Raw genomic sequence first — 10,887 nt, forward strand, 5'->3', positions numbered from 1 at the left:
TTTCCATCTCTTGGGGCCTGGCCCAGGGAGGTGTCCTTGAGTTTGGGGCTGCAGAGGAATTGTTTTGTGTGAAAATGGGAGAGCAGGAGCTGGGAACTGTCTGTGCAGTCTGGAGTTAAACACTGGAGAAATCCAGGGTTACAGAAACATGGAAATAGAGAATTTTAAATCCTAAGGGATGAGGGGTGGGCTCCTGGGCCAGGTCCAAGCTGCCTCAGGCCTGGCAAGGCTGGGTTTACCAAGGACAGAATGGCATCGAGCCGGAATTGTGGGGCAGCAAATTCCGATTTCATCCCCTGCCCTCCCCATGGGAGGTGACAAACGAGCTGCTGGTTGTGCTAAAAGCTTTTCTTTCTCTCTTTAAAGAGGTTGCTGGGAGGAAATGAAGTGACCCAGTGACCTCTGTTAATGCTCAGCACAAACTGAGCCGGTGCTGCTGGAAGGGAGAGCCCTCGGTGCAGCCCTGTGCCTGCGAGGTGTTTGCTCCCACTGATGTGTCTAATGGGAGCAATTCTCCCACAGCAGCTGCCGAAAATGAAGATATTTAATCATCCCCTGCATCTGAGCGGGACTTTTTTAGCAGAAAATATCTTTTAAATTGCCCTTTTCCTTTTTACAGGCAGGTGAAACAGGAGAGAAGCCCAAGTTCGATTTTTTTTTTTTTTTGTGTAAAGCCCAAGTTCGCTTTTTTTTTGTGATTTTTTTTTTCAAGTAGTCATATTCCAGAAAATCTGAAACATTCCTCCCCCCTGGATTTTTTTTTCAAATGCACAGCAAATGTTTCAATTACCAGCTCCGTGGGGGCCTAAGGAAAGGGAACATATGGCAAATTGTGGATTCCCCAATTCCCCATCCCTGGAAGTGTTCAARGCCAGGCTGGGTGGGGCTCTGACTAACCTGGTTTGGTGAAGGTGTCCCTGTCACTAGCAGGTTGGAACAGGATGATTTTTAAGGTCCCGAACCATTCTAAAATTCTGTGATTTTGGGGTTTTGTGATTCTGTGATTTTGGGGTTTTGTGATTCTGTGATTCTGGGGTTTTGTGATTTTTGTGGTTCTGTGGAAATCCCTGTGCGGCTCTGACCCATCCCACTCTCCGTAACTGCAAAATCTGATTTTTCACAACATTTCCTTGTTCAAACAGCGAGAACCGAGGTATCCAAACCCTTCCTCCTGCATCCCCTTGCATTCCCAAAGTAGCTTAAGGGAGTTAGGTGTCCGGCACCCTCTGAAAYGGGAGTTGTGGGGGAAAATCTTCAAAAGCATCTTAGCAGCTTAGCTTAAGTCCCTTTGACTCCCGGGGGAACTTAAGCTCCTCAGAAATGTTGGTTCTCTTTCACCCCCTGTGCTTTGCTCCTCGGGGTCCCTGCAGGTCCCTGGCTGCAATGGGGACCTGAATCCTGCAAAAAATTCGGAGTTTTATTATTTTTAGTAAAAAATCCCCCAAGCTCTGCATGCAGAGCTTCGCTTAGAGCCGGAGATTAGCGCAGCACACAAGAACGAGTGTCTTATTTTACAGGGGCTCCTTTACGGGAAGAATTAATCCCATTCCTGAAATGTGACTGTATCTGGCGCGGATCTGACCCCGCTGGGGGCCGTGGCTTTGCTTAATTGCATTCYTTAACGAGGATTGAGGTCTATTAGGTGCTGCAGGAGGTCCCGTGCCAGGGAATTTGGGGAGGGTTTGGGGGAAAAGTGGCACAATGGTGCCAGGAACTCGGCTGGGTGATCGGGGATGGGCAGGGGTGAGCAGAGCTGATCCAGAGGGCACGGGGGAGAAAAGCTGGCAGAGCTTTTGGGGTCTGAGCTCTCATCAGAGCAGCTCCCATGGATTTCAGCCCCGCTGTAGGGGCAGGACAGCCTGGTGACCTTTCTCCAGGTGCCACCAGGGCCTGGGAGAAGGAATCGTGCAGGGGATGGGTCTGTTCCTATGGGCAGGGCTCTACCAGGGCAGCAGAATGAGCTCTGTCCTAGCCTGTGCCCCGTATCTGTAGGGCAGCCAGGTGGGTGTGCACCCCACTGTCCTGAAAATCAAAAAAATCCCATATCCAGGGGAGCCAGGTGGGAGCACATCCCGCTCTCCTGAAAATCCCATATCCCGGGGGAGCGAGGTGGATGTGCATGCCGCTGTCCTGAAAATCCCAAAAATCCCATATCCAGGAGAGCTAGGTGAGCGTGCATCCCACTGTCCCGAAAATCCCCAAAATCCCCAAAATCCCAAATCCAGGGGCGCCAGGTAAGCACGCGTCCCGCTGTCCCCAAAATCCCATATCCAGAGCGCCCAGGTGAGCACACATCTCTCTGTCCTGAAAATCCCATATCCAGGGGAGCTCGGTGAGCACACATCCCSCTGTCCTGAACATCCCAAAAATCTCTTCTCAAGGGGTGCCAAGTGGGTGCAATCCCACTGTCCYRAAAATCCCAAAAATCCCATATCCRGGGGTGCCAGGTGAGCGTGCATCCCGCTGTCCTGAAAATACCAAAAATCCCATATCCAGGGCACCCAGGTGGGTGCACATCCCTCTGTCCCGAAAATCCCAAAAATCCCATATCCGGGGGAGCGAGATGGGTGCGCATCCCCCTGTCCTGAAAATCCCCAAAATCCCATATCCAGAGCACCCAGGTGAGCACATATCCTGCTGTCCCAAAAATCCTATATCGGGGGGTGCCAGGTGAATGTGCATCCCGCTGTCCCGAAAATCCCAAAAATCCCATATCCAAGGGAGCCAGGTGAACGTGCATCCTGCCATCCTAAAAATCCCATATCTGGGGGCGCCGCACCCGCTGTGGATCCCGCGTCGCTGGATCGGAACTGACGCTCTCTGACGTCTCTGCCAGCGTCTCCCGTCCCCGTCAGGGCTCGGTGAGCACCCGAGCGGAATCATCACCCTCTGGCATCTCCTGCTCCCATCCCGGATCCCCTTTAGCAGATTTTCCCCATCCGARCCCGTTATAGGGCAGGAGAAGCGGAGGGAGAGCCGAGCCGCCGGGGGAAGCGGAATATTTCCCTGACATTTGGTTCAGCTCCGTCCTGGGGGGGGGTTTTGGGGATGTGCTGCAGCTTCAGAACATCCTCGGTGATGTTTTGGGATGTTCATGAGGCTCACGGATGCGTTTTTGGGGTTTTTGGCGTTTTTTACGTTTTTGGCGTTTGTGGTGGTTTTGGCGCTTTTGGCGTTTTTGGCATGGCCGTGCCGGCGCGATGACGGAAAATGGGATTTTTTGAAATAGTGGCCCGGTTTTGTTGGGTTTTATTTTGATACCAGAACCTAAAACAGCCTAAAGGGTGGAATTCTGGATCTACCCAAACCCGACCTCACTGGAGGAGGGAGAGGGGAGAGCCAGGTCCTTCCACATCCCCGGTTTAATTAAACCATGGGTTTAATTCCCATTCACAGCATTCCCACTCTCTGCTCGTCCCAACAGCAACAAAAGCAACCCCAACACATTTTTTTTGAACCCTCGATGACAGAAAATGGGATTTTCTGAAATGGTGGCTCTGTTTTGTTGGGTTTTATTTTGATAATGGCACCTAAACAAACCTAGAGGGTTGTTTTAGGATTCTGGCTCTGCCCAAACCCAGCCTCGCTGGTGGGAGCTGGAAGAGGGAGAAGGGAGAGCTGGGTCCTCCAGTTTAATTAACATCTCCAGTTTAATTAACAGTTCCCATTCACGGCGTTCCCACTCTCTGCTCGCCCCAACAACAACAAAAGCCACCCCAACACATTTTTTGGAACCCTATGAACCCCTCTGGAGCCTCTCCATGTCTCTCTGAGTGTGTCTAGAACAAACATTTGAAGAGGTTCCCAGCGATAGGAATCAGATTTCTTTTTTTTTCTCTTTTTATTTTTCTTTTTTTCGGTATTTATGCTTGTTTTTCGTGAGCCAGCCCTGGAGCAGCGCGGTGGATCTTGATCAGCGGCGTCTTTGTAATCCTCAAAGTGCCAGTCCAGAGCTCCTCTCTGAAAAGTTCCTCTTCRGGGCTGAGTACATATGGGGGACTTCTTGTTTATCCTGGCTTTTCTTTTAATTCTGTGGAGAGTTAATGGGACAGGAAAAAAAAAGATTAAAATCCTCACGCCGCCTGTCCCAACGCTCTCCCCGCCCGACGTGTGCCACAAAGCTGGAACAGCCTCACAGTCCTCCCAAAACCTTTGATCATGGCACAATATCTGTACCTGGCTGTCCTCCAGAAGGTGATCAGCCCTGGGTTTGATGTCTAATTGGGGTAACGAGAGCGGGAATCAAATTGGGGTAATGAGAGCAGGAATCGGCTCCGAGCGCGTCCCCGACCCGTTATCCCCACTGATGGGAAACCTCCGAGCTGCCGACCCCATGGGGAGGTTGTGGCTGTGGTTTTTGCTCCATTTTCTATTTTTCCTTCTGTTTTCTGCCTTTCTGGGGTAGATTTTATCCCTGTGACCGAGGGGAGATTTTATTGACACAGAGCACCGGGGTGGTGGCTGAGAACACAGCCCTGATGCCATCCCAGCTCTGCCTGGGGATCGGGATTGAGCCGGGAATTGTGCTCAGAGCTGGGAATTGTCACCCTGGAATGTTCTGGAAGGGTGAGGGCAGCAGGATGGGGCTCAGGAGCTCTCTGTGCCCTGCTGCTGCCACATCCAGGGCAGACCTGGTCGGGAGAAAACCTCTCCCACCTCCGTGGAGGATGCATTGGGTTTTCTTCATCCATCAGGATCGGCCATGGCACCTGCCCCAAGTGTTCTCTCCTCCAATTTTTTGTGGCTCAGTGACACAATTCCTCCATGAGGGGAAACTGAGGCACAGAGTGCAGGGTAGCTGCTGCAATCCCAGCTTTGGAGAAGGGTCTGGAGCTTTTCCAGCGTGTGTTTGTGGTGCCAAAGGGGTGCTGGGACACCCCCAGTGTGTCAGGGTCTGCTGGGTCTGGGGAATCACAGGAGGATCCCTCCCTGAATCACACAGATTCTAAAGGGAACCCACCAAAAACATTTGGGTGTTTCATCTTCCCTCTCGGCAAGGGATTTTTATCCTTCCTTGCTGGGTTTTTCACGTGTGAGATTTCGGTTTGTCTTCTGTCTTTTGTGGGCAAATCGCCCCGTCAAAAGGATCCCTGAGCTCTGTGGGGTCAGAGCCCTTCACCCCTCATTGCTCAGCACTGCCTGGACCGTGCTGGGCAGGGAGAGACCCCCGCGGGTGGGAAACTTCAACCCAAACGTGGGCTCTGCTGGGGCTTCTGATGGTGGAGCTGAGTTCCCAGGATAGTCCTGGGTTTGCACCAGGGTCCTGACCCATGGAACTGGTCTCCCAGCATGGTCCTGACCCATGCAACTGGGCTTCCAGAGTGGTCTTGGGTTCCTACCATGGTCCTGGTCCATGGAAATGGGCTTCCAGCATGATCCTGGTCCATGGAACTGGGCTCCCACCATGGAACTATGCTTCCAGAGTGGTCTTGGGTTCCCAGCATGGTCCTGACCCATTGAACTGGGCTTCCAGCATGGTCCTGGTCCATGGAAATGGGCTTCCAGCATGGTCCTGACCCATGGAACTGGGTTCCCAGCATGGTCCTGACCCATTGAGCTGGGCTCCCAGCACTGTCTTGGTCCATGGAATTGGGCTCCCAGCATGGAATTGGGTTCTCACCATGGTCCTGGCCCATGGAATTGGGCTCCTTCCATGGAGCTGGTCCATGGAGATGGGCACCCACCATGGAACTGGGTTTCCAGAGTGGTCTTGTGTTCCTACCGTGGTCCTGACCCATGTAACTGGGTTCCCACCATGGTTCTGGACCATGGATCTGGGCTCCCAGAATGGTTCTGGTCCATGGAATTGGGCTCCCAGCATGGTCTTGGTCCATGGAATTGGGCTCCCACCATGGAACTGGGCTTCCAGAGTGGTCCTGGGTTCTCACCATGGTCCTGACCCATTGAGCTGGGCTCCTGTCATGTTCCTGACCCATGTAACTGGGCTCCCACCATGGTTCTGGTCCATTTTCTGGGATTATTTTTTTGGGGGGAAAAGTGCCCCCAGCATGCTCCTGGCCCATGGAATTGGGCTCCCAGTGTGGTCTGGGTCCATGGTCCTGGGCTCCCACCATAGTCCTGGCCCATGGAACTGAGTTCATTCCATGGTCCTGGCCCATGTCCTGGCCCATGGAGCCCCACAGGCACTCAGTGACCCCATGGGGACAATTCCCCTGTGTCCCCATGCACCACTGTCACCACTCAGGCTCCGCTCGGCCGCTGCCACCCAGGGCTGTGTCCAAACTGTCCCTTTGTCCCCTGCAGGTGCTGACAAGGCTGGGCAGCCGCTGCTGTCGCCGCTGAGCCGGAGCCGTCCCGGCCGGGGCCGAAGGATGAGGATGAGGATCTTTGCCAGCCCTGGGATGTCGCCGCTGGTGTCCCTCGTGCACCTCCTCTCCRTGCTGCTGATGGACTGCCTGGCTGAAAGTGAGTGCCCTGCGCTGTTCTGCTCCTTTGCTCACCCCTCTTTTTGTCATCCTCGAGGAACTGAAGCTCACTTCACCTGATCACTCATTTTCCAGCATYTTTAACATCCCACTGGTTCCTCCCAGTTGTTCCCAGCCCTTCCTGGGGCAGCTCTCAGCCTGCTTTGAGCCTCAATTTGCCCCAAAAAAGGGAGGGAGCTACCTGACAGCTCCTTCCAGAGCCTTCCACCCCTTCTCCCGGCCCCATCTCTCCCATATTGTCCTCTCCTGCTCCCTCCTTTCAGGATCTGTCAGACACTGCTGACCGTTGTGGTTCTGGGGCCGGGCTCCAAACAGCGTCTGAAGAAAGAGTATTATGTTCCTCCTTCCCCTGAGTGAGCCACTTCCAGTCCAACACGGTTTTTATCTTCATTGCCTTTCAATTCCTGCTTTAAAAAATGAAAAGGGGAAGGGGGCAGAGAGGGGGAAAAAAAAAAAAAAAAAAGCAAAAATCTTCAGCAACTCAAATGTAATATTCCTTCGACACGAAGGCTGATCGCTTGGGATCAGTGGGGAATAGACTTTTCCAGGCTGATTGAATTATGGCTTTTTTTTTTAATTTTTTTTTCCCTCCTCCCCAGCAAAGCTGCTTGAAGCTGGTGAGAGGGCTGCTCTGGTCAGCGTAGCCCTTGACAGCTTTTCACGTAATCGCTTCGTTATCGGGGTTTATTACGGTGACGCGCTCGCCGGGGATTGATGCATCCGCGACCTTTCGTTGCCAGGAGATTTTTTTTTATTTTTTCAGAGCTGTGCTCTCCGTCCTCTCTGCAGTAGGCAAGTGGGGATGTGTTTGCCCTTGCCTCTCTCCTGAGTTTTGCTGGGTTTGTGCTTAATCCCTCTTCGCAGGGAGAAGYGCTCCTGCGCAGGGAGATAATGTTTTTCTTTTATTCTTTTTCGTTCTGTAAGCTTGGGGAGCGAGCTGGGCTCCGGGAGGTTGGACATTAAAAATAAAATTCTTCACTGAAAGAGTGACACACGCTGGAATTGTCTGCACAGGGAGGTGGTGGAGTCTGGATGGTTTTTAAACAAAAAACAGGCTGGATGTGGCACTCRGTGCCAGGGTTTGGTTGATGAGGAGATGTTGGGTCATGGGYTGRRYTTGATGRTCTTGAAGGTYTCTCCCAGCCTGGTTCATTCTGGGATTCTGKGRTTCTGGRATTCTGGAATTCTGGGATTCTGTTATTCTGAGATTCTGGGATTCTGTTATTCTGTGATTCTGGGGGTCTGTAATTCTAGAATTCTGTAATTCTGGGATTCTGGGATTCCTTTATTCTGTGATTCTATGATTCTGGGATTCTGTAATTTTGTGATTCTGTGATCCTGGGATTCTGTCATWCTGGGATTCTGGGATTCTGTGATTCTATAATTCTGGGATTCTGGGATTCTGTAGTTCTGGGATTCTGTCATTCTGTCATTCTGTAATTCTGGGATTCTGTGATGGAGAACCTCTCAGCCCAGGAYGAGCTGACCTTTGMTGAAGGCAGGTTAACACCATTAAACTGTTCCAYTCAGTGCCAGGGTTTGGTTGATGAGGAGGTGTYGGGYYATGGGTTGGACTTGATGATCYTGAAGGTCTCTCCCASCCTGGTTCATTCTGGGATTCTSTGAWTCTGKGRTTCTGKGATTCTGTCATTCTGKRATTCYGTGAGGTTCCCTGTAGGGTGAAGCGTTGGCTCTGGGGCAGTTTGCACCTCAAATCCCTTCACTGGTGTCCATGAAGATGACCCCAGAGCTGCASTTTGAGCTGTCCCGAGTGGCAGCAGCAGGGATCTGCCACGAGCAGGGTTTATTTTTGCCCAAGGATTTATCTAGGATCTGCTTTGGTGTTGGAACCCATGCAGGCTCTTTCTGAGCACCCAGAGTGTATAGGTGCTGCTCTGTGGGGTCAGGGTGCCCTGTGAAAGTGGGAATCTCCATTCCTGGCCCTGTGCAGTGGGGTCAGGAGTGGAAAATCTGGAGTTGGAGCTCCAGGGTCGCGTTTTTGCCGCTGCTTTGCTGTCTCTTTGCTGGAGAAATCGCTCCATTGTGGTGTAGATGGGAGTTCAGGGGTTGTGCAGCTCTGCAGCCTCCCTGGGTAAGCAGATCCACCCCCTGTGACCCCCCCAGTGCCTGTGAAAACGGGGATCCATTTGAATTTTGGGTGCACAAAGAGCCTGAGTGCTCATTGCACCATCCAGACTGTGCGAGCTCAGCTCTCCCATGATTTTCATTTTCCAGGGGAGCAGCGAGCTCCTTGCCTGCCCATCATCTCTGGGGCAAGCTTTGCTCAGAGATCACAGCAGATCTGGGGGATCACAGTCCTTTCCTCGTGCTGCCTGACTGCTGTGAGATTTTTTTGGGGTGAAAAAAAGTGCCCTCAGGAAGGGTTGGTGCTGCTCAGACACGAAATGCGCCAGCGGTGTGGCCTGAACCCGCTGAAATCCATCACCCTGGCTGCTTGCAGCCAAATTCCTCTCTCCTGTAGCTCTGCAGTGTCCTTGGATGCTGAGCTGGGAGGGTTTGTGCTGTTTTCCCCTCTTGCAGATGCCCGTGCAGGAGTTTTTCAGGTCGCTGCTTTCACTGTGCAGATGTTGCCAGCTGTTTTCCCTCCTCCTGCCCACCGTGCCACCCTCTCTGCCCCATACCCTTGGGGCTGCTGCTGGTGCCAGCTGTTTGAGCAGCTCTGGAGGCTGCTGCTCTCTCCCTGGTGGCCATGAGTGGGCACTGAGTTGGCATTTCCCGGGTTTGGAGTGGGATCAGGACACCCCAGCCCTACAAACAGCGCCCAGYTTTGTGTGCTGCAGCAGCTGCAGAGCCCTGCCAGGAGCTGCCCCTCGGTCCTGACCACCTCCTCTCCCATCAGATGGCCCTGGGCTCTGTCACATTCCCGTAATCCCTTGGCCAGCTTCCACTTGGCCACGCTGCTGACCCCATTTCCTGCCCTAATTCATCCCCGGGGGCTGTCACAGCCCTGCAGCCCCCCAGGCATGTGGGGTTCTGCTCCTCCTGGAGTGCTGGAGATGGAAACCCCCCAAATTCTGGTTTTTTGGGGGGCCTCACCCTCCCATTTTTACCGGGAGCTTGGTAAAATTTTTATCTTGAGAGCTCGGACTCATCTCCTCTCCCATCTCAGCTCTGGAGGAGCCGTGGCCTCTGCAATCAAAGGACCATTAAAACCTTTCCCTTGTTTCCGAGGCTAATTGATCCCAGCCAGTGATTTAAATCTTTCTGTGGCAGGAGCATTCTATTTAAAGGAAACTGCCATTTAAATTAAAAACCCAAAGCTCTACACTCACCCTCTGCCTGCTGTTCCTCCTTGGGAAGCCKAGGAGGGCAATAATTGAAAGGTGTGTCACAAACTTGTGCCTTCTCTTTTCCTTTTCTCACTTGTGGACTTTTTTTTTGGTTCTTCTGTATGATCAAAAGCAGATATGGAACTGGAAATCACTAATTTTTTTTGTTAAATGGGAATTATTGCCATTTTGGTGAGGATGCTGCTGTTTGTGTGAGTGCCATGAACTGGCATCCCCAGGAGCTGAGAGGAAATGAGGCAGCAGAGGTAGACGAGGCCAGGGATGGGTCCTGGGAGAGGAAAAATTCCCAAATTTCTGATGGACCTGGCTGATTCCTGGTCACTCCCCCAGCCTGAGCCATAAAACCTCAGTGCTGAGCACCCTAAAACCCTCCCTGTGCATGTCCCCTTCGTGTCATCGATGCTGTGCGTGGCCAAGGACAGCTCTCAGGTGCCCCTGCCCCTCTGTGTCACCACCAAGTGCTCCTCAGCCACCCACAAAAATCCCTTTTCAGCCGTTTTTCTCCTCTGCACGCTCGCTCGTTTTTTCCTGTGGGTTTTTTTTTCCCCCCATTGATTAAACCTTTGTGTTTCACAATGGCACTTTGCTAATTGGCACTTTGCATACGCAGAGGGCTCTCTCCACCCCAGCACAGATTTAAGAGCAGGGGAACAGTTACTTACGGCTCAGGTTTCCTTCCTTTTGTAAATCACGGGCGTAGAGCACTCTGAAGTATCACCATAAATAATTAAACCTAAATTGCAATTGACAAAATAAAAGAATAAAGCCCCTTTTATGATGCATTACCCCGGCTTTCTTCCCTTTTAATTGCCCTCGCTCCGCGGTTAATTTGCAGAACGCAGTCATTCATGAGGTGAAGGGGAGCTCTGTGAGCATCCCTGGGGCTGGCAGAGGTTTGGATTCGGGGAGAGGATGGAAAATGAGTGGTGGGGTGGGAATGGAGCTCCTCCAGGTGCATTCAGGCTGTTTTTTGGGGAGCTGGTGCCGTGGAAAAGGGTTTGCGGGGTGGAAGGTGCTGTGGGATGGAGGAGCAGCATGGTTTGGCTCTCTGATCCCAGATCCCTGGGTGTAGCTGCCTCCTCCTCTCCTCTCCTCTCCTCTCCTCTCCTCTCCTCTCCTCTCCTCTCCTC

The 10,887-nt window shown here is 52.4% G+C and overlaps 1 protein-coding gene across 1 annotated transcript in view; it reads left to right on the forward strand.

The window, feature by feature from the left end:
* The window catches only part of LOC130584834 (receptor-type tyrosine-protein phosphatase S-like), a 56,722-nt gene that overhangs the window by 14,137 nt on the left and 31,698 nt on the right, over nucleotides 1–10,887 (forward strand). The window contains exon 2 of the mRNA XM_057385063.1: nucleotides 6,265–6,426. Coding sequence (XP_057241046.1) covers nucleotides 6,265–6,426 — 162 coding nt within the window. The remainder of the gene's footprint in view (nucleotides 1–6,264; nucleotides 6,427–10,887) is intronic.

This window comes from Malurus melanocephalus, unplaced genomic scaffold (genome assembly GCF_030028575.1).
Source record: "Malurus melanocephalus ecotype Western Australia unplaced genomic scaffold, MMel_1.1 scaffold_775, whole genome shotgun sequence".
Lineage (NCBI taxonomy): Eukaryota > Metazoa > Chordata > Aves > Passeriformes > Maluridae > Malurus > Malurus melanocephalus.